At 27.9% G+C, this 25,261-nt stretch overlaps 1 protein-coding gene across 2 annotated transcripts in view; it reads left to right on the forward strand.

Annotated features, from left to right (window-relative positions):
• LOC129610864 (serine protease filzig) overlaps nt 1-25,261 on the forward strand; it is a 103,007-nt gene that overhangs the window by 76,574 nt on the left and 1,172 nt on the right. For both annotated transcript variants that reach the window (XM_055523631.1, XM_055523632.1), the window contains 5 exons: nt 3,387-6,548; nt 7,111-7,297; nt 7,510-7,694; nt 12,347-12,462; nt 12,836-12,955. In XM_055523631.1, the coding sequence (XP_055379606.1) occupies nt 3,491-6,548; nt 7,111-7,297; nt 7,510-7,694; nt 12,347-12,462; nt 12,836-12,955 (3,666 nt within the window). In that variant the 5' untranslated portion in view covers nt 3,387-3,490. The remainder of the gene's footprint in view (nt 1-3,386; nt 6,549-7,110; nt 7,298-7,509; nt 7,695-12,346; nt 12,463-12,835; nt 12,956-25,261) is intronic.

Raw genomic sequence — 25,261 nt, forward strand, 5'->3', positions numbered from 1 at the left:
ATTAGGAGAATTTCCTAAGAGATTTGGTGCTTGTTTTGGGAAATTTGTAAAATTTTTGGATAAGGAATTCGTATTTTTCCAAATATTGTGATAAAAAATTATTAAATTGCATTTAATTTTAGTTTTATCAACATCTGGTTTGATTTTAATTGGATTTGTGGCTTTTGTACTATATCTTCTGAACCATAAAAATTTTTTTAATATGTGAGGACTTAAATTGAAGTTTGAGAAGCTGGGCAAAATTCTATAAAAAAAATTCAAGGTTTTAAAAAATTTCTTACAAAATTATCTGGTTAAAAAAACTGAAAAATAAATTAAATTAATAAACTTTAAAATAATGTTCCAAAAACTTTGCTTCTCCAAGTACAAATGCATTACTTGAAAGCCTCTTGAACAACTTACAACAAAAGTTTTTATATATTATTGTGGAATTTCTATTGAAGCTAGGTGTATAAAAATTTGTATGCACATTCGCATGGTTATAGAGCATTCACTGAAGCAGGATCAACTTCTCTTAGTTCTCTACTGAGAACTTTTTCATGAAAATCGTTTTACGCCTTATTCTGCTTATATATTATTTATATTACCTAATTATACATTCACGCATTTTATTCGCGTGTATTATAGAATCCAAACACATATGTGTTTGAATTTTAGTTAGTAGACAATTATTTTACGCGTATTTAATTTAGTAACGATCGCTTAAAATGCTTATTGCCAACAGTAATTTACGATTTTAAGTAACATAAGCTCAAAGCAAGGTTTTAAAATAAATTACTAAAAAAATATTAGATCAAAAAAGAACTAATCACTTGTTTAATTATGTTCTTTGTTTTAATTATTTTTAAGATCTTTTCTTATTTTAAATTTTATGTTATTATTTATTAGGAAAAAAACATATCTATATGCATATGTAAACTTAAAATAATTTCAAAACTATACAGGCATTATACTTGCAAGGCTTACAATGCAAGCACACACGACCAGTTTTTTTTATATAAAAGTATTTAAATAGCATTTATGTAGATACATAATAGATCCTTCATAGTGAAAACTTTATGATAGGAAAACATAGGGATATTTGCTTTCCCTCTCTTTCATATTTCATACTCATACGAATGCTTTTCAAGAGTATGTGACAGTTCAAAAAAGGAACAGTTACTATTTATTACTTCAACACTACTTATTTTGTAATTTTATTACTTCTAAACTTTCATATCAGCTATTTAATTAAACAAAAATTTTAAATTTTATTAAAAATTTTTTTATAAATTATTTCTATGAACAAGAATTATTTAAAATATAATTGGATATTCAAATTTTGGGCAAAACACAAAGGAACCTTTTTAGCACTTTTCCAAAAATTTTTTGAAAAAATGGGCTTATTAGTTTCACTCTGTCCGTCCGTCCGTTCGTCCGTGGACATGTTTACAAAACTTCTACACCCTTGAAGATAGAAACCTGAAATTTAATATATACATAGATCCTTACTAGAAACTTATTTCCGAGGAAGAAAGAGACTTATTTCCGAGGACCTATCTGACCCCCTCTAGAAATTATACCCCCCCCAAAACCCTAAAAATGTCATTTTTTAACTATTTATTGCAGTGAAACCATAAGCATTTTTCAAATTTTGCAAACAGAGAAAGACAATGGCTTGCTTGTTCTATGGCGATATTCTATAGTTAAACTTTAAAGAAACAAAATGGCCGTTAACGTTTACCGTTATCTAAAATCCGTTTTTTTTTTTCAAATTTTTGATGTTGTTTTTCTTCTAGACCTCGGGTTGTGCGTGCCTGGAATTTTAGTAGCTCTTGGGCACTAACAAACAGTTCATTTCCTTGGAAAAACTTTTCTTCCCATCACCACCCCCTCTCAAGTTATCGTATCCATGACATTAAAAAATATAATTATTTTTTTAACCCACGCAATTAACCCTTAAAATCGATCATTATGCTAACCCCTCTTTAAATTTTTGTTTTATTTCAAAGACTGTATAAAACGTTCATCCTAAATTTATGCAATCCTAGAAAAAGTTTCGTGTATGAACGAAAATAATTTTAATAGAGTGGTAAGTATATATAGACTGTATTTAAAAGCAGTATTTTCACTTGTTGAAGGGAAAAGTGCTACAATACAAACCTTTGGTTTGACTTAACTTTATTTCTTGTTGTTTAAGTTTCGCGAGCATTTATAATAAGCGAAAAAGCTTAAATCTTCGAGTCTTATGATTATTAGGTCCCGAATACAGGATGAATAGAAATCGTTTCAGAATTTATTGTTTCGCCAATAATTGTTGAACCTAAAATCTATGCAAAATATCTATCGTTCTATGTTTATTCTGTGGAAGACGCTTTACCATATTGAATAATACTATTGAAATTACAGTGCCATTAAACAAAATTTCAAAGTTTTTTCTTATCATTTGTTTTGCAAATCTATGTAAATTGCCTTTGGAATTAAGAGATTTAAGACAAATTCTATATAGTGCAATCAATAAACTTTGTAAATTTTATTTGATATCAATTCAAATAGAAATTTTACAAATGTGAATTGAACATGCAATTATTGAAAAGTGTTAACACTAACTTTTAACTATACATAATTTAAATATTGAAAATAATATTGAAAATTGAAATAAAATTAATTTTTATACACCGAAAATGATAGTTGATTTGCTAAATGGTTTCTTCACGATTTCAAGAAAAACGAATGCAAATACAGGTATGCTTACAATAAAATAAATAATAATTTGGTTCAGATATTCTAGTTTTTACATGAGTACATATGATTGGAAGATACAACAAAACTAGGTTTTTATGTCGCTAAAATTTACATATTGTAATACACGAATGCAAATAGCATACAAAGTAAGAGAAATAATAGTAAGTGAGCGTATATAAAAATTACTAAAGTTTACATAAATGCATGATGTGAATTTGATGTTTAAAGATATAAGATAATTGATTTTCATAATTCAAATGCAGCTCAATAAATGTCTGTTATACATGGTGTGTGCGCATTGAAATTATATTGCTTCGTTCCTTCAAATAATAAAATTTTTTTACAATGTATAAATTATCTAGCAACCAATTTTCTAATCAATTGAATTTATATTTTCACATAGTCAGAACTTTCACTTCTAGAAAATTAATAATATATGCTACCTTAATCCAATTGTAATACTCGTATGTGTTTATTTTCTATAAACAGTGTTATGAGACGCTAATGATTGAATATTTTTTATTTATCATGTATTTTTGGATATATAAAATAAAATAATTAAGCAGGATGTATCTATGTATATATATAACTAACAACTCTGACTAAAAAAAAATATTTCAGAGAAAAAATTACTTATACCTATTTTCTTTTGAATTTTACAGGTGCTAGAAAATTGTTTGGTGGTTATAGAATAACTCCTAGGATATGTAAAGCATCAAAAATATTACCTAGATCTGATCCAAGATCAGCAGGTCCAACGATATGTATGTTTAATCATGAATGTGCCCAAAGGAATGGAGAAGTTGTTGGTGCATGTATGGATGGGTTTCTATTTGGTGCATGCTGTCAAGTGCCAGGTATTGTTGATACAACATTAATTCAAAATGCTCAAAAGCCGCGACCACAAGTATCATCGGCTTATGAAAGTTATGGCAGCCAGCAGGCTACAAGTAGTGAACAAGGTCCTACTGGCAGTTTTTATGATAGTGCAGCTGAATTAGATATTGATGAATCTGCACAACAAGAAAATGTCTACACAAATACAAATCACATTGATTCTAACCAAAATCATAACTTAAATAGCAACAAAAATAATAATAGTAGTAATAAAAATAAAATTCAAAATCAATTTTATGTTGAAAAAGAATCTGTAACAGTGTCTTCACCATCATCTCCACCACCATTACAAATTAGTACGCAAGACTCGTATTTACCAATTCAAAGTGTCACGAAAGTTGAGCCTTACTTACCACCATCATTGCAATCAAAACCTAATAATGATAGGATTTCGAGTTTTTCTACTGAGCTACCAATGAAAATCTCATCTTTATATGGTAATAATCCCAATCCTTCTATTGGTATATCATCAACTTTACGACCACCATATCAAACACCTACACAATCACCACAAAAAATCGATCCAAATAATATATTGGCGAATGGAGAGTTTACTCACAGTGATATTACTCATCCAGCAGCAGAGTCAGTTTTAATTGAAAATGACGCTAATAATTATGAGGACCAGGTTTTTTCGAATGGGTATGGTCCCTCAACAGTGTATTTAGCGCAATCACAAGCAACTAGAACGCCCCCCACAACACGAACGCCTGAAATTAGTACTTTAGTAGAAATTAAAGTTACACATAAAAAACCGGTCTTTAAACCAAAACCGATTGGCATCAGCACCACGACAAGAAAGCCAATTGAAAATGGTAACCAATATGAATATGAAAATTATTCTACAGAAAGTAATAGCCAAAAACAAACTTCCAAAAGGCCAATGACTGAAGATACTTTTACAACAAATAATATGGCTTCTATTGAATCTATTATATTAATGTTAAATGACTCGAATCCAGGGCCAAGTTACAATTGGTACAACGGAACTACTGAAGCAACAAAGGTTAATTTGCAATCGTCTTATGGTACACAAAAACCCCCCTTTTATAATACAAATTCGGTTAACTTGGATAAATATGGCGAAAATAATCATTACTATGCTCCTAGACCAGAAACATATCAATTAGGATCTAGCACTCATACGCCAATAACTACCCCTCAACCGGTCATAACAACAGGTTCAGGAGTAGTAATAAGCGGGGATCAAGATGTTCCATCAAGCACTTTAAAACCCCCTATAAATCCGCATGTTACAGCAACTAGTGCAACTAGAAGACCTCCTGCTAAAATTACAACAACTGAGCTCGCCCCACAAAAACTTGATTCCGAAATCTTAACTTCTACGATTCGCCCTGTAATAATAACATCAAGTGGCACTAGAAGACCAACAGTCACGGCTCATAAAAAACGGCCAACATTACCGTCTTCGACGACCGCTCAACAAACTACACACTCAACAAGCAAACCTAATACTTACAATGTTATTAGCCAATCATCACATGATAATTATAATAACGAAATTATTATCACACCAACAAGACGTCCTGGAATCAAATATCCTTTACAATCCACCGTGACGAGAAAGCCTCCTTCTACAAGCTACGTGACTGGGCCAACCCCCCCGAGGCATCCGTCGACACAATCTTACGTTGGTGTTAGCACTTTAGTAAATCGTATTAGTACCGTTGTATCAGGCGAAGTAAATTCTGACAGTACTGGTTCTGTAAATTATCCAGGTGCAGAATCGCAGCATGAAATACCAACATCAACATACGGAACTTTACAAAACGTGGAGCAATCTGATCCTATGGATAAATATAAAATACCTATACATGAAATTTCTAATGATGCTCCTAATACACTAAAACCTCATCCTACTGTACTGATTACGCCTAAACCTACACCGACGAGTTCAATTAAGTATCCTACGACTTCTGTTCCTCAATCTCAAAAGCTTCCTAGCACATCATACGTTTTTAGTCCAATTGTCACTAAGAGACCAGATTTCTTAACTAGCACAGCAGATTATGTTAATTTGCCACCTGTTACATCAAATGACTTCGACGACCCTGGTTATTATGATGGTGGAATCAACACAAATCGTCCAGCGTATACACCACAAGCACAACAAACGTCAAATCTATTATACTATTCAACAACGAAACCAATCGATGAAAGACCTTCTTTCCCAGGTTACTATGTTCCATCATCTACCCCGTCCTATTCAACATTCGGAAATTTACCAACTGCAGTAGTAGACAAAACAGAAGAAGAAGAAGAAACATTTACATCACCAAATGATTTTGTTAATTTCCCGCCAGTTCGTCATCCCAACTTAAACATGTCAGCAATTTCTACTTCAGTAACAAATGATCTGTATATGTCTACACCTGCTTTTATTCAAGATGACGCATTAAAAAATAAAATGAATTTACTTGTTAGTAAAATTGTTGAATCCCTACAAGGAAACTTCGAAGCCCTCGCTCATTTGGTTGAAGATGATAACATTACATTTCCAAGTTCAATAACTAGATCTACAGCAAGACCAAAACTTCCATCTAGACCAACGTTATTGAAAAAACCTCAGACTTTTCCAACTGCAAAAACTACCAGAGTTACAACAAAAAAACCGCAAACTTCAAGGCCGGCGACACAGTTAGTACGCATTTCAACTACAAAATCGACAAAAATTACGAAACGACCGACAGTAATTACTAAGAAACCAATAACAGTAGTAACTCAATTAACAACAACCAAAAAACCTCTTACTCGAAAGCCGCAAACTACAACGAAGAAACCAAAGCCAACAAGACGCGTTCCAACTACAACAACCCAAGAGCCTCAGGAAAATGAAATAATTGAAGAAAATCAAGAGGAAAATGAAATTGAAGAGGAAGATAGTGATGAGGGAGCACGAAAATTTCGTAAGTTTTTATATTTATTTACCCATACATATTTTGAAGAAAGAAACGCTTAACTTGTATTACATAGCTACTATGATGTTATTAATCAACCTAATATAGACAGTCAAAATTGATTTTAAAAATCAAAAATATTGTTAAAAACATGCAAAAAGAAGGTTGTTAGAACCACTTTTTAATAACATTCGATTAAAACTAAAACGTTCCGAAAAGTTTTAGCATCAGTTCATTAATGGAAGGTTTTGATCCACATGCTTTAATGCATGTAGAATACAATAATTCAATATGTTCCACACATTATATAACAGCCACTTGTTAATACAAAGGTGGATATTATTCAAAAAATAAAAAAAAATCATAAAGTAAATTTTCCATAATTTGAGAACTAACTATATCTTATTGTTATGCGCAAAAATTTAAAACATCAGTTCTGAAATACTGCAATAAAAATCGATATTTAAAATAATAAGATTTTTATGCAGTTATTAATGAAAACTTTCCAATGTATATTTAAATTATAATTTAGTCTGTATATTTTCATAAGATTTAAATTAATAAATTACAGAATGCGGCGTAAGACCTCATATAAAATCTGGTCGTATTGTTGGAGGTAAAGGAGCAACTTTTGGTGAATGGCCATGGCAAGTTTTAGTACGTGAATCTACATGGTTGGGACTTTTCACAAAAAATAAATGCGGTGGAGTACTTATTACAAATAAATTTGTGATGACTGCAGCCCATTGTCAACCAGGGTAATTTTTTAATTACTGCAAAATAAAAAAATTTCAAATTTAACAAAAAAATTATGTATATATCTTTACGTACTCTGTTCATACAAAACTAGTACGAGTGAATACTGTACTCACTATTATTTATACATGAAACAAACAAACAAAAAATATTTCTTTAATCACACATATTCTAATTCCTAAACTTTTAATTTATTCTAATTTCTTCCATTTAGATTCTTAGCATCTTTAGTTGCTGTTTTTGGCGAATTTGACATCTCTGGTGACTTAGAAGCCAAACGATCCGTTACGAAAAATGTAAAAAGAATTGTTGTTCATAGGCAGTATGATGCAGCAACATTCGAGAATGACTTAGCTTTATTAGAATTGGAAAGTCCTATCAATTATGATACTCATATAGGTAAGTTAAATCATTATAATTACTTTAGATGGTTATGGATGAGTGGAGATCTAAAAAAATTTCCTTCTAAAGAAATAAACTATTTAACAGAACTATTTAACAGTTCTTCCAAAGATCTAGGATCATAACATATAATTACCTAAAATTTTTTGACCTTGAAAACTTTAATTTTGACAAAGTAGTTTTTAGCTGTTTCGTTTTTTTGGCAAAACTTATTTCAAATCCTTTAAAATATAATTTGGTTTTGCATACAAAAGTTATTTATACTCTTTAGAACATTAATATATTAAATATAACATAATTTTTAAAATACTACTTGTATATATATAATATATGAATCTCCAAATTAGTGCTATTAGTTTTTATATATAAGAAGTAATTTCTTAGAAGAACAGACAGGATAATAATTGTATATTAATGCTGCCGCAACACAAGTAATTTATAAGGCGAGTGAAGTTTTAATAGTGCCTTATTCAGAGTGTTCCAATGGCAGATATAGTTAAATTAAATTAAGTTGTCGATAAATATCTTCTACAACCATAGCATTTTAGTTTCAAAGTGAAAATGAAAACATCTAAACGAAATCTTAATTAATTCAGTCTAAAATTAATTTATGTAATATGTTCCAAAAGCGATTGCGCTTGTTGGTAAAAGAAAGGGTTCATTCAAATAAGCAATTTTTAAAAAAAAAGCTCACTAAATTAAAAAATTTAATACTTATACACAATTTTGTCGCAGCAACATTCAGCAAGTTTTAAAGAAAGAAGAGTTTTATTATAGAGTCTACAATATCAAACCCAATTGAAATTGTAAAGTCTGAAATGAAGAGTTGTTTAACAAGAAAGTTTGCCCAGAACCTTTTTGAAACTTGTAAATACATAAATATCTTAAGAGAAAGTTAATTAGAATTGCATAAACTAGAAATCTGTGTTAGTATGAATTGAAATCTGATTTACTATCATATTAAATAATTTATTTAATTTTTTGAGTTTATTATTCTAATTGAAATTTTTTAAAATCATAATATTCTCTTATTTAAATTCATACACTTGTAAGTTCATATACATCCATTACTACACTCCCGTTGTAAGTTAAAATTTTATAGTTTTGTTTACAATTACTCAAACCGAATTCAAACCGCCTTTAGGTCATTGTGATCCAAAACACAAACTGTGTATTTAATTATAACACAATAAAAGATTTCGAACTAATTTGCGTGTGTAATATTTTATCGCCTCCAAAAAACACAAAAAATTTTGATATACAAAATATAAATATTTTCCTTCCGAACCGTTTAATTTTATGAATGAAGAGTTATTGAACTTCTTTTAAAATTCTTAAATATTTAAGCAAGTGATCGATATACAAAGTTCAGTTCGCACTAAGTTCACATTCAACCAATGCAATTAATAACAATTCAAATAGATCTATAAAATTTTAACACAGCAAAGGTGATATCTGGTATAAGTAATTTTATATTATTTTCGATGCTGAAAACTAAAATATAATAAATTAACATTTTAAAACTTCTCTACAGCTCTACATCCCTACAGCATCTCTATATCTCTACAGCTTACAATGTATACAAAGATAAAAAATATGTCCCAGTTTTATGTATGTATGTATGTATATAGATATATGTAAATAATTTTGAAGGTTTTGGCCTTAAATGGAACCAAATATATACTAAAAAATTTTAACTAGTTTCCTTATATACATGTACTACCAGTATTTATTTTTAAATATATTTCAAAGCGTACATAACGTATAACAATGTAAAAGATTCCAATGTACGAGTATAAACAATCCTGGAAAAAGTGTGTACCTCCATATTTTCAAATTAGGTCACTGTTAAATACATACTACAATAAACATTGACCTTGATATCATTTTGTCTTTGACCTGATTTTCAATTTTTCATTTTGCAGATAAACCAACTATATATTATATAAAGTCAACCTTGAACTGATTCCCATTCAAGATATGTCCTTTAGGAAAAAGAATACATTTATTGATTTTTATACTTTTATCTACTCTATGTCCTTATATTGTTAGAGACACCTATACACAATATAGTTCGTGAGTATAATTTAACTACAATTGACATTCATAAATAAAAATTTTTTAGGATATTCTGTTGCGAAAACATATTCATTCTATAGTTTTTGTGCTATGCCATTATCAAATATAATTTAATATAAATTTTTAATACTTCTGAACTTAAGTATACTAAAACATTTTAAAAAAACTCTTTTAGCAACTATTTCTTGTGAAAATATTAGATATTGCGAAAACTGATTATATAGTTAAATAGAAATTTAATAGAATATTGATTAAATTTTTGAAAAAAATTGTACTTGCGTATTCTTGAAATATAAAATCAAAAACTTTTCTATTAATCTTTTTACTTGTATTACGATATAAAAAATATACACGTGTGTCCTAAAACATTCTGAGAATCGTTTTAGCGCATATATGTACCTTATTTTTGTACAGCTCGAACGTTTGTTCGAAGACTATTATAAATTTGCTTTACCGTTTGTAACACTAAGAAATAATGGTCTGTTATATGGACATTAATGTATGTTTTTGATCAGTGTCAAATTCTGAGTCGATTTAACTTTGTCTGTCAGTCTGTCCGTCCGTCCCAACGATAACTCAAAAACTAATTGACCTAAGCTGACTAAATTTTCACAAATGATGTACAGTATAGCAGACACCCTATTTAATTTGCTTGCGATTGAGCCAAGTGGTCCTAGTAGTTTCCCTACAACTTAAAGCTATTTGGCTATATCTGAGAAAATATAGAACCGAAATTTTGTACAAGAGAATGTATTAATATTACTGTTATGTGTGATAAAAATCGTTGAGACTTCTTGACTTCTTGTGGTAGCTGCCATATAACTTGAAGAGTAAATAATAAAATGAGAAATTTAAATGTAAATCAAAAAATGAGAATAGGTAGAGTTGACCGTCTCAACTCTCTGAGGCCCGTACGAAAAATAGATTTAGGTGCTTGTACGCTAGTTGCCACACTTTTTCACACTTAATCCTGATTTTTTTTTTCTTTTTTTGTAAAAGCTAAACTGCATAACAACACATTTAAAAACAAAATGTAATTGTTTTTATTGTATTATAATTTTTATTGTATTTATTGTATTATAATATAAATGACGATATTCCTCAAATCTTAGCGCATTTCCAACAAAATTAAAAAAAAATGTGCTGATTAGTTTTAATCCGTTCGGTCATGCATATGTTTACAAAACTTATACATCTTTCAATATAAAACTCTAAAATTTTTATATGCAGATAAATCTCGATGATAGACCATATTAATAAGATAATAGAAATATAATTTTTAATTGCCTCCACAATGTTAAAGCTCAGGCGCTCTAAAATGTAACTTTTTAAAAATTTATTTCAATAAGCTAGTAAAAGCTAGAACCATTTTTTAAATTCCGAAAAGGTAGAAAACCAGCAGCATAGCTAAAGCATAACATTAAAATCGAATTTACAAAGTACTTTTTAAAGTTATCGTTAACTTACGCCCGTTTCTTGCATATTTTTTGTATAGTTTTTCTTTGAAATGCCAAATTTTTGCAGTCTGAATTTGTAGAAATCAAAATTCTCTTTTATTTCAACTCACTTAATTAGCCGTCAAATTGAATAAAATTGGTGAGGAAACAAAATTATTCTCAAATTAGTGAGAATGGAAAACTCTTATATAGAATATTTTCAGTGATTCATGGAACAATGAATCGGAAATGTGCTACTCAAACGGTTTTTTTTCAAAATTTTTTCTTCAACACAGACATCTGTTTTACTTTCATTTTTCGTAAAATTTGAGTTTTTACTGAATCACTTGTTCCAGAGTAGAGATTTTTTAGAGTAAAGACCTACGTATAACATAAATTTTTCAGTTAAGGGATGTTTAAAATTGTAGGTGTTAAAATAGCTAAAAGGTTTTTGATGAAAAACCAGTGAGATAACAGTTATCGGTTATTTGTTGTCTTACCAATTTTGTTCAATTTAACGGGTAACTAGGTGTGTTGAAATAAAAGAGAATTTTGACAGTTATTAGTTTTGATGAATTCTTTTTTGAAGAATTTTGATAATAATAGACGGTCTTACAAAATTTTTTTACTAATATTAAATGAGACAATTCAATTTAAACCTATAAGGAACGCTTTATTATTCATGTTGTAATAAAAATCTATTAGAAGACAAACTCCGGGAATATAACGATTGTTTATGAAATTACAGAGATTGTAGCGGAGAGTTTATTCACCATATGCATATTTAAATATTTGATTTTTAAATTTATAAAATAATTATACAATTTGAAAAATGTCAATTTGTCAAATGGTACACGCTTTTAAAGAAATGTTGTGTATGTAATGACATTCTTTGACGTAAGATTTTCTGTCTCTTTATTAAATTCCAATAGAAGCTTCCGTCTCAAACTTCAGACCTTACCCCAGGTTTTTCATTCCCGCAATTTATATTTTTACTTAATAAATTTATTAATTTTCACTTTGAATCCTCACAAACTTTTTTATATTTGTTTATTAGACTTTAATTAACCTTTTTTGATTTTGTCTTTTTTTTAATTTCTTTTCATTGATTTTTTTTTGTGTTTAATTTTCCAGTTCCAATATGTATGCCACCAGATACTGCTGATTTTACGGGACGCATGGCAACAGTAACAGGTTGGGGGCGTCTTAAATACGGTGGTGGTGTGCCATCTGTTCTTCAGGAAGTTCAGGTATACTGAAAATAGAATAAAAAGAGGAAAATAAATATAAATGAAAAAAGTTTTTCTTTAATTTTTAGTTTATTACTTCTATTTATTCTTTTCTTTTTTGATTTTTCCTTTCGGAATCTTCAAAAAAGTTTTTTTATTAAATATTTTTACATTTCTTATTTATTCTTCTTTAATATCTTTTAATTCCATACGTTCTTAACATTTACTATGGATACGATGATGATAAAAGTTTAATAAAAACACAAATCAATTTTAATCGTCATGGCAAACATAACATTTTTCACTTACATTTTCCTTTATTTTTATTTGTTTTTGTTTTAATATAAGTACTATGATTACCAATATTGTATATAAAAATGTTTTTATTTTATAGGTCCCAGTAATAGAAAATAGTGTTTGTCAAGAGATGTTCCATACAGCTGGACATAATAAGAAAATTTTACCATCATTTTTATGTGCAGGATATGCGAATGGACAAAAGGACTCATGTGAGGTAATTTAATGTTCATGTTGAAGTTATTATGTTTTCTATGTTGCTTGAATTCCGATTTTAAGCAGAATATTAAAATTAAATTAAAACAAATTTAACAATTATGGAAGATACCTGTGAATAAACGCTACATTTTGGTTTACCGTCAGGATTTTTGATTTAGAACATAATCTTTGTCATTTTGTTTACCAGAAAAAAAATAATTGCCATGGTATCGGCTTGTTTTCAACTCGAAAAATACATAGAAGAATAAATAAAAATACAAAGAAGCAATAAATAAAGAATTTATTTCGTTTTCCCCCAAATTCATTTTTCCTGACATACTAAAATGGTTTACAAGTTTTCCTTGAGAGCACAAGTTCTAGAAAGGAGATCAAAAGAACCAGATTCCAAAGTACCAGATAGCAAAATACCTATATCTATATTAACCCAAAACACTAATTTCTGGAATTCTTAATATTAAATTCTTAATTTTCAATAGAATCCAGATTCCTTCCAGTTTAAGAAGAACATGAAGATGAAAAATTAGTGTTTCATGTGCTGTTCAAATTGGTGAACTTCACACTTCATGCAATTGTCACTGTCGCAATGTCCAATAATGTGGCATAAAAATGATGAAATTTTAACGGATTTGAAAAAAACGAAAAACGTGTTAAGTTTCCCGAAATTCTCTAAATAACTCAAAATCCTCCTTTTAAGCTAAATATAAATAATTTTTTTTAAAACATATAGGTTTAAATTTAATTTTAATTTCCATTTTGCGCAACTTTTCATTTTGCAAAAACCCAACATTTCACAGTGAATGCATTATTATATCAAACTTTGCTGCATTCATACGAGCAGAAATGGTTTTTTTTGTTTCAGTGTGTGGTACCAAAACATATCAAACCTAGTTAAAATTTAAGTACAGTTGAAATAGGTAACATTTTTTGATTCTGATTTTAAAATCTAATCATGTGAATTTTCGGAAATATTAATAACTACTACGCTTCCAATTCAAAACTCTTTTGTCTGCTTCGATGAAACCTTCTTGTAGTTTCTAAGAATGCTAAATTTGAAATAAAAATTTTCTTTTAAAATAATTAAATTATTATGAAATTGCTACGTGCTTACATTCAAATTGTTCTTTCCTCTGTAGACATTTATATTGGAAATTCTTCCAGTAAAATAGGAAAAAACACTCTGCTACACCTTCTTCGTTTCATCGATTTTGTTAAACAAATGTTAAAAAATTTTTCATCCCATATAATAATTATTTTTATATAACCAAGGGTGATATTATCCGCAATTAATCTTTTTATTTTTGCTAATAATAATAAATATTAATGCAATTTAAAATAATTCTAAATAATTTCTAGAAATATCTTTGATATCTTTGGGGAATCTATGTATATAATAAAATTTTTTTAAATTTTCTATAATCATACCTTTAAGTAATTTTCTGTTTTCAGAATATGAATTTCAAGGTAAAACTTTTTTTAAACAAAATAAAACGAATTCCGGTGCAAATTAATTTTTTTATTAAATTATATATTCGATCTCATATACCGTATGTACCTATACATTTGCTACTTCTATGCTCGTTTACCATAATGTAGGAAGTACGCAATTTTCAAAACTTCTATTTATAATATAAAATGACAATTTTCTTTTAAAAATTTAAAATGAAGTGTGGAACTAAAGAATAAGTTAATTAGTCCAAGAAAGACAAAATTATAATTTAATTTTAATAATAAAAATTAGATTTTTAAATTATAAAAATCTAAAACCTGCTTATAGTGAAATGAAATTTCTTAGTCTTTAGAATGCTAAAAATTGGTCAACTTAACTAGTTTTATTCTGAAATATCAACAAACTTCTGTTAATGTACCTGTATGTAACTTTGTGATACACAAAATGTTAAAGTTTATTTATACCTTAATAATGGAATTTTATGAAAACAGAAAATGTAACCAAAGCACATTTTCGGAATGCAATTTGCTCTATTTTGCAGGCGTACAAAATGAAGTAAATAAGCAGATTTTTTTTCGAATTTTATAGCAAATATTTATTCATTTTCGCATCTTTTCTAGTTTATGAAAACGACCTATATAAACTTCTTTCAAATTTTAGCCATTTGAGTGCACACTTATTTTTTAGGGACGTTGAGTACACACATGTACCACTTTTGTCTCTTGTACTTAAATTTACAAAAAAAAGAGCTCAAATTTTTTAATATCTCTGTGTAATAGAAACACTTACAGTTTCTTATATTCTCAAATTTTTTGCATTCGCTCTTGAGAGTTGAAAGTAAACTAATTAAATAATTTACAAACGATCTCTCGATTTTTAAAATATTGCTGGACAAAAGTGGAACATGTGTGCACTCAAAATATTAAGAACGCTAGTAAGCTTTTAGTTACCATAAGTAAAACCATGTGAATTTTGCTTTTAGTAGAGTCTTACTTTCCAATTTCGTGAAATCTAAATTTTAAGCAAATCGGTTAATTATTTCTCTTTATACATAGTAGACGTCCAGCCAATTTCCTCTGGCATCCAATTTCCTCCAAATGTTTGGTGGTTTTTCATACTGTCAAATGAAGCAATATATAAAATTTCAAGTTAATCTCTTGGATATTTTCTTAAAAATTACCAAAATATAAAGTTGGCGCATAGTTAAGTCTTAGATCTGATATACATATACCAAAAATTTATCAATCTAAATAACTAAAGTAAACTCATGTACAAATTTTTATGGAAATCGGTTCAGCCGAACTTGAGATACACATCACCACAGACCGACAGAAATTTCTCTAAAAACAGTTTATTTACAGCATTGTATACAAAGGAAATAACAAAGGGAAAAAGTAAAAAGGAAATATTTTGCTTAAATTTACATAGTAAGGGCAAAGAAAAGCCATAATGACTTTAGCAAGAAATCTAAAAATATTTTAAATTATGAAATTTTGTCTCCCAAAATAAATTTACTGGTTTCTTTTTTGTATACTCACATAAAACCTTTTTAAAATTTGAAAGGTGACACGTTCATGGCTCGTTAATTATGTTTATTTAAGTTAACTATACTCTGGTATAGTGAAATTAGATTTGGTCGCAGAAATGAAAAAAAAATTAAGTCCTTAATGCTTTTAAAATTTAATTGCACTTAAATCTTAAGGTGAATGACATTGAAAGACTTTCATTTATTAAATCAAAGATATTTCGTTTTGCTTAAATTTAATATTTGTAAATTTGGTTAGATTATTTAAAAAGATTTATCAAAATATTGGCAAAAAGGGAATACTTGAAAATTCCTTTAAAAATTTTTAAAAACGAGAAAGTAGATATTTTATAATGAGATAAGAAAGTGAAAAATTGTAATGTCATTTCAAAACAGAACATCCTTTTTTCCTTTTTTCGCGCGAACGTTATTGTTTGCCCATAACCACTCACGAAATATGTGTGTTTCTGAAATATTTTTGTTTATTATTGAGAATTCAATTAATATTTGTGTAGATTTCAACTAAAACTCGTTTAAGTTTAAATTTTGCTCACAAGTTGTCGTTGAAGGTTGTGTCATTTAAAATATACGCTAAAATTTCCTATAAATAAAGGAAAATACAGTTATCATCCTATTTCATACGTGAATGACTTATTCATTTAAAACAAATTCAAAATGCCTTGACAAAAGGTCCATATAAGTTGCTTTTTAGGTTTAAATTCAAGAAAAAAAATTTACAAATTCAAAAGTTTGATATCGAAAATGATATTTAAAATAAAAACTTAAAGGATGCAAAAAGCAGTACTGAAATCGATTATTAATATCACAATTTCCCCTAAAACACAGCTAGATATCCATACGGTTCTTTATACCTTTCAGATATTATGATCATGTCTTAAAAAACCGCCCTCGATCTATAAGTTCTTCTTCCCCGATATAATATTATCAAATTAGCTGCCTCATACTTCCACTTTATACAAAAAATGTGATTTTAATTTTTGAAGTCGCATTTTAAAGGTTTCGTTTTTTTAATTTACTACATCCAAGAAGAAAAAAACGCAAAATATAAGCTACTTATACACAATAAATTTTGTATGTATGTGTTCCTTCAACATTTTTTTTTCATTTTACTTTAAAAAAAAAACTGATTTTCTCAAGGACATCTCTTTGGTATCGATTGAAAAACTCATATAGACAAAATTATTTTTTACGTATTTAAAATTTCACCTTAAAATTCAAATAAAGTGAGGTGATTTTGGTGCTGTATATTTTGTGAATTTTGGAACGCAAATCATTATCCCGAGCCACTGGTTAATACGCTTTAAATAATGCAAATGTTTTCAATACTTTTAGGATGAAATCAAGTAGATTTGTACAATTAACAAATAAAAAAAGCCTTTTATTGCTTAAACATTTTCCCAAATCAATACATTTTGTTTCACAAACACTGTTACATAAGTAAAATACAAATCTCTTCTAAATTAATTTTCCAAATTAATTTTCACGAATGAATTTGACCTTAATTTAATGTCATTATTTTTTAAATTTTAAGGAATTACACAAGATCCTTTTGTGTGCTAACCAATAAAGCATAGTGAACAAGAGTATAAAAGGTAAAATATATCAACACCAATTCCTTTAAATTTATTTTGGTACAAAAATAACAAATACAAGGAATTTTAATTAAATAAAAAAAATTCTTCATAAATCTTTCAAGCTTTCTCCTTTAAAATATTTAATTAATTTATTAGCAAATAGCATGAAAAAAATAATAAATAAAATTATTTTTAAAAATTCATCAAAATCCTAGCACGTACGTATGACTTGCATTTTCTTTACTTCTTATACACAAAAAAAAAAATGTTTAAAATTTTTTGATAAAAAAATAAAAGTTTTATCGAATTTGCGTTACGACGATGAATTTTTAATGCTTACAACGAATTTAAAGTTTTCCAAATCAAAATCATAATCTTTCCATTCATTTGACTTTCGTTCTGAACATTTTTTGAGGAAATTGTTTTTCTTAAAAAACTAATTAATCATCTACATTAACGGAATAAGTTGTAATAGAGGCTCTATTTGTAGCTTAATCGTTGGAATTTCAGAAAGTTTTGCTTGTGGATCTTTTAAAAATCTTGGTTTTTAATAAAAGAAAAATATAACTGAAACTTAATTATTAAATTAATATCAAATATTTTCAGAATTTTAAAACTTAAAGTGACATAAAAACAAAGCAATTTAGAATTATTCTATCCCGTTCAACTGATTCGAACACTTTTTTTATTCGAAATCTGTTCCATAAGCTGTCTGAATTTATTAGACAGCTTGTGAAATTAAGTGCTATTTAATTTTAATATTAACTAAGTAAGCTCGTACTTTTACAATCTGTTAATCTTTGCTATTTCAACTCGCAAATAGTTTAAAATGTTATGATTACGGAGGAATGTCATTTTTAGTTGTGCATTTGCAGATCAGAAAAACAAAAAAATATATTGCTTTCTAGGCTTTTCTATATAACACAAACGATTTTATTTTCAAAAAAGAAAAATATATCTACTTATTTCTTTCTCTCAGTTCTTCCGTCCGTCCGTCCATTTTTTATTAAATGTCTTAATTTTTTAGATAGAGAGTTGAAGTTTTGAAGAGTTGAATAAGTAAATGGTTACATTTCAAATTGAGTATTTCCCTAGAAAAACTAGTTTTACCGAAGTGATGGGTATAATAAATGGCCCTTGAAATCAACAGCTATGTGAAACCAGTTTTTTTATGTCGTCATAACCATATACCTAAAAAAAACGATTCGAAAACATTAATAATTGTTAAAAATAATAACCAGTTGTTTAAGAAAAATGTACTTCGTTTCCGATCTTTCGTTTTATTCGAATTCATTTCTTAATAAAAAACAAATTAGATTATCAAGAAAAATTTCAATTTCAGTAGTTATTCATAAATGAAAAATTTATATAAAGAGATTCAAACTATACCTCTCATTTGAAAAGCATTAGAAAGCGAATCATTTAAATTCACTTTTGACATTAATTTTACAAAAATTTGAAATTCTGAAAACATAATACGGTAGTTCACAAAAAAGAAAAAAATTTTTAATCACTTCTTTGCGAACAAGCACATTTCGCTTAACCAATTTTTGATCTTGAAAACCTACTTTGGCCTCTAATGAAGCCTTCCAAATTACTACAGAGCTTGCTTTACTTTACCTTGTCTTCTGGAATAGAAGAAGAGAAGATTGTTTAAAAAATTTTCATATTTCATAAAAGAACATATTTTCAAAACTAAGGGAACTAAGGGAATATAAAATATTCATAGTTTGAGTAAGAGATTTAAATTATGCCATTGTGAATACCGATAAAATATTTGATGGCATACTCTTGATAGAAATTTAAAAAAAAGATTCTTGTTTCATTCTTACAAATTTTCAAGAATGAAAAATAAATACTAAATGATTAAGGAATTGACACTGGTTGTATTAAGGAAGTTTTTTTTCGCAATTTAATATTTTTTTCTGAAATGGTACCAAAATCCTGAAGATGTTATCAGAAAATTTGTGAAACTGAAATATAATTTAAAACTAATAATTCTCCTTCATATTGGATATGAAAGTCAAGGAAAAATCAGCATAATTCGTTGTTTAATAAATTAAATTGAACTTTTAACATTTTGCTTAAGAAAAGCGCAGGTAAATTTGTATGTGCACATTGTACAGTGTTATGAAGTATCGTAAGTATACTAAGCTTTTAATATTCATATTCATATATTACACCTTTTATTCTATAGACCTTTAAATTATTGAGTATCAAAAACTTTAAAATGTCACGTATTTTAGATTCAGCGAAAAAATTTGTTTCCCATCTATTATATTAGATTTAATGCGAGAAAATTTTATTTTAACTTTAATCTGTATTGTACATAAATTTGTTCTATATTATATAGATAGTGTGTATTTGCCGTTGATGTATAGAATAGTCTCAAACTAACGCAAATACATAGGAATAATAAAAACTTTTAGTATGTGAATTATTTGGATTATGTAGGGACTTGCCAAATTTGGACTATGTAGGGAATTGCATTTATTTCACATCTATTCATTGACAATTAATCAAATTTCAAGTAAAGTATGAAAAACAACACGAAATTTTTATATAAATATTAGAGGGAAGGATCCTTTATAAATAGAACAACATTAATCAAATTCATTGTTTCAAATTTAATATTTGTAACATTTTTAGTACCAAACTTACGTATTTTTAGAAAATTTTTAGCATATCTAAAAAAGTTCTTGTTAGTTTAACACCATCCATCTGCCTGATCTATTTACAAAGCTTATACATTTTATAAGATGCGCAGCTGAAATTTGTTTTATATAAAAATATTTTATTTAGAACCTACACACTTTTTTTTATCTCACTTACTCTTCAAAAAATATAAAATTCAGTGAAACGTTATTAAATTTATTAAACTTGTAAAAATGTTAACAACATCATTTATGTAAATCGTTTCTGTAAGATTTTTGTAGAACTCAAAATTTTTAAACTGCCTTTTGAAGTTGCATATTAATATGAGGACCGGTCTTCGAATGCATTGTTTCAGAATAACTGCAAAATGTCATACTATTTTTTATTCACAATATACGAATATTACGTTTCGTGACTTATTTTGGCATTTAATTACAACATTTGAAATGAAATATTATGAAATTTTAATTTGAAATTTTATTTTGACCCAGCTTTCGAAGGTGCCCAATGAGCCATGAGTAATGCCAACTTAGGCGACTTGTGAGGATTCTCACTCGGTTCTTGGACAACCCTAAGGCTCTCAACGCAACTTTGAACCATTTCCGCTTGCCTGCATACTCAACTAGACTATGCTATGGTGAGAAAGCTGCCCTATAAACTACGAAGTATGCTGATGCCACCACTACTTCCATATTTGTAAACCAGTGTGATGCGGGTCATCCTTGGCAGGAGTTAGGTATTCCGATAGGAATTATAATTTTAGAGCCGGTATTTATTAACGAGTTTCTCAATCTTTTGCTTCTACTTAAGAGCTCCAATCGCATGTAATATCTGTCATAATGCCACAAAAAATGTATCAATATGTTATTAATCAACGTATTGAGTTCCTTCTTTATTCCAACACTTATTTTCTTCACATCAAAAATGCTAATGACCATGTATAGCACAACGAAATTATCGTTCGCTCCAAATTTACTGACACAGCATTTACAGATTACATGAAAACGAAAACACGACTAATTAGAATTAGTTTACAAATAGTCTAAATTTAATTATGGCTAATTTAAAGAAAGACTTATTAACTTAAGTCTAATTTGTTGTTAATTAATTTGAATTCTAATACTTTTTCATTGGAATAAAAAAAATAATGAAGTAGTGTTTGATTTAGTTGCAAAGTATTTTGAAATAAAGCTATTTTTGTTACTCTTGTTTACGCCTTCATTTTAATTACATTTTAATTTCTTTACTTTGTGAAAAGTTCTAAGGCTTGTTTAAAAAAAAAATATTTTAGTATTCCTTTTTCGTTTCCATTAAAGTAACATACACCTATCTCGTTACGTAATTAAATTCTCATTACCTGCATAACATTTCCGAAAGAAAAACATTTGCAGTAAATTAAAAATTTCAAAATGCAATTTCGTTTATATAATATTAAAAAAATTTAAAAAAAATTATTATAAAAACGGATCCAATTCAAAAACGATAATAATTTTTGTAAAAATTTACATCCTTCTGGTATTTGTAACATTCTATGACCTTTAAATTGAAGCAATTTATTTTTGTATATCCTACTTATTTTTTTCATCCACATACGAATTTGGTATCCATATTAAATTTGTTAATATATACATATGTATGTAGGTAGAAATACATGGTTCAAATAGCATATGTGCATTTATATTGCTCGTTAACTATTCGAAAATAAAATGAAATAAAACTTTTATGCAACTACCGTAGGTGCAATGCAATTAAATTTTGAGAACCAGCAAGTGATGTGCAGTTTTGTAGATGAAAACAATTTATACGAGTAATAGATTACAATTGTACGGTATATTTTTTTAATAAAAATTATAAAATAATAATTGCTGTAAGAATCTGTAAAATATTATTATTATAAATTTGTCACTCGATATATGTTTCGCTGTCGAATAAAATTTTAAGACTTACGTGTAAAACTTTAAACATATTTTGCAATATTCTATTCGATCTTTCTTTTATTTAAACATCTCTTTCAGAATTCAAAAAATTATTAAATTAAACATAATTACGTTTTATACAAAGGTACTCAATTGCTTACACAAATCCGCCGTTTATCATATTTCAAAGATATTCTATAACTTTAGCAGGCCCGGTTCTGACTTTTTCGGCGCTTTACGCGCTTTCCGTAACGTACGCCCTCCCATTTTCAAAGAAATTAAAAATATGCAATCATTATTGCTTATTGCGCTTAATAATTTCGCCCCTGTGTTCCAGCGCTCATTGCATAATGCTTACTTTGCATATATGGTAGATCCGGCGCTGAACTTTAGCAGCCATATCTAGACGATCCTTTTATTATTTTTAAAATAAAACCAATTCAAACTACAGGTCCTTAAGATAGAACTCAATTCAATCATTCATAGTAGTATCACAAAATTGATACGAATAACTTTATCTAGTCTGATTTTTAATTTTAATTTTCATTCCGCGTTACTATATTTTCATTGCTTCAAATTCAAAACATTTGATAGTTATTTATGCAAGTTTACAATTTACATAAATGCCTGAATGCGTTCAATTTTAATTTTCATGCACTTTTCAATTTAAAATACATAATAGTTCATATATATTTCTGCAATGTTTTCGAATAAATATTATTACACATATTTTTATTTCCAAAAATATTTTTATTTCCAAAATAATACGTATTTTTACATTTCGCCCATTCAATTCAGGAAAATCTTTATTGACACTGACACTAAATTTGACACAAATTTTAACACAAGTAAATTCTTCCATTATTTCCGTAAAAACCAGGCAATGAGTACACTCCTTCACAGTTGTCAAGCTCTATCGACATTGGCGAACAATTTTTGAGTAATCGGATTATTTAGGGGTGGATATTTGGTTGACGAAATTTGCTAGATATTCGAAAAGATAAAATTCTTACTGCAAATGTCACATGCAAAAGAAAATGCACAGAAATTTTATGCTTTTACACCCTGTTAAATCTAAAAATGAGCATTTGTGGTCCTGATACCACAGAGCAGATTTTCGAGTGAGGGTTAGAGATAAACAAATGAAATGGCATGGGGAACATGGAACATTTCCTTATGGAAGGGTTAAAATTATTACTGGTATAATGGTTCAATCCTAAAATTTAGAAAGCAAAATAAGGGAAAACAATAAGGTGTTGAGTAAAATCTACCTAACCAAAAATAGCTTTAGTTTAACGCAGGCCATCTTACTTCGCAATTTTATAGTGACAAAGTGTAAACAATCTCCCTTGTTTGCTATTTAAACCTTAAAGTGCGTTAATTTGCTAAAATTAATCTAACTTCCTAAACAAAATTAATCATATCACGTTTCAGTTTCAAAGGTTCATGATTATTGTGTATTATAAGGCTTGTGTTAATTTTAATTCTAATTAAATGAGTCTATGAATATTAGAAAGCACATCTACCTAGTATAAAATGACTCTACTATAATAGGTACGAACATTCAAGAAAGTAAATGAAATCTTTAATTCGCCTACACATTTACCTCTTCAGATAATTAATTAATACAAATAAGGTGGTAACCTTATCGGAAGAGCTCACTTATTTCTTGAGGAAATAAATAAATTTGCTTCATGTAACGTATAATTTTCTTTTAAGCAAATATTTTTATAATTTTTTCAAAGAAAAATGATTATATCATTTCATTTTATGATTTTTGAAAATTTTCTCTAGAATTTTCCTCTTTTTATAAATATTTATTTTTTATCTTTAATTTAAGAAGTATAATTACATGTAGGGCGGAAGAGTACATAAATGAGTATATATTAAAGTACTCCACATGATTATAAGGATAATAAGGAAAAATAAGTACTCCAAATGAACACACTTAATACTCATGTGATGATATTTATGAATACATATTATATTAGTTCAACATATCTAAAAGAACATGTATAAGATATATGTGTAAGAAAAGGAAATGAAAAACAATTTCTGTAATAGAAGCAAGCATTTAGAATTTTCTTGCCAGTTTGTTTGACATAGCCTCTATGTTTCTTACTTATTTACAATTGTACTGGCTGGGTTTTTTTAGAGACATACATTGCTGAATATAGTGTACGCTGGACGAGTGACTTGATGTAAGTTGCGACATGTATCACATTTTGCCGGCCACAACTTGACATAGAAGTTATGTTATGATTTATGAATATCTTTTTTACTATGTTATAGATCATAATTCTATTGGCGATTTTGGGAATTTTTGTGTTACTAAAGAATAATAAAAACAGAAAGAATAATTTTCGTAATTGCATAATTGTAGTGGACAATATCTTATTTAAAAATAGTCTAGTGATTGTGTGTTTCGATTTTCGACGATCGAACAGATCGCATGTAAGCAAGACATATAATACTGCAAAAAACAATGTAGGGAACAATTTGCCTATAATTTATTTATTACTCTGTAATCCAATTGGTTAATCGTCCGGACTAAAAATCGGTGGGTCACTGGTTCGAATCTTGTTTTGTCATCCTTTCTGTAGTTGTATAAAGAAATTTTTTTAGTTTATTTCTTTGAGAAACTACAAGTTCTTATTAGCTTGTTGGTACTTTGTTTGTACAATCTTATTTCAGTTTTATGTACTCCAGCGCCGGGTGAAGGTTTATAGTTTAAATTAGTTTTTCCAACATTTTTGCAACACAACACAATTTTATTTTTCCAACAACGTTCCACATAAATTAATTTTTAACTACGTCTTTCTCATGTTAAAAGTACACATAATTACCATTGATAATAAGGAACTATAAACTTTAATAACTCAATTATAATGAATTTTCTTACATAAGATTGACCTTTGTGGAAAATTTTATGTTTTATTAGAAAAATCAATTTAAAAGATATTTGCATTGTAAATTATTTTTAAAATATCCTACATATTATACTGTTCTATGCACATAGTAATATACGATATATATTATGATGACTTACGAATGAGTTTTTATACAAAATTGTATGTACTTCGTTGTCTATATTAGATTTTTTATAATATTAAAATAAAAAATGTAGAAACGTGTATTCATCCAACCATTTTCAGATATGCAACAA

Source organism: Condylostylus longicornis, unplaced genomic scaffold, assembly GCF_029603195.1.
Source record: "Condylostylus longicornis isolate FDR11 unplaced genomic scaffold, ASM2960319v2 ptg000048l, whole genome shotgun sequence".
Lineage (NCBI taxonomy): Eukaryota > Metazoa > Arthropoda > Insecta > Diptera > Dolichopodidae > Condylostylus > Condylostylus longicornis.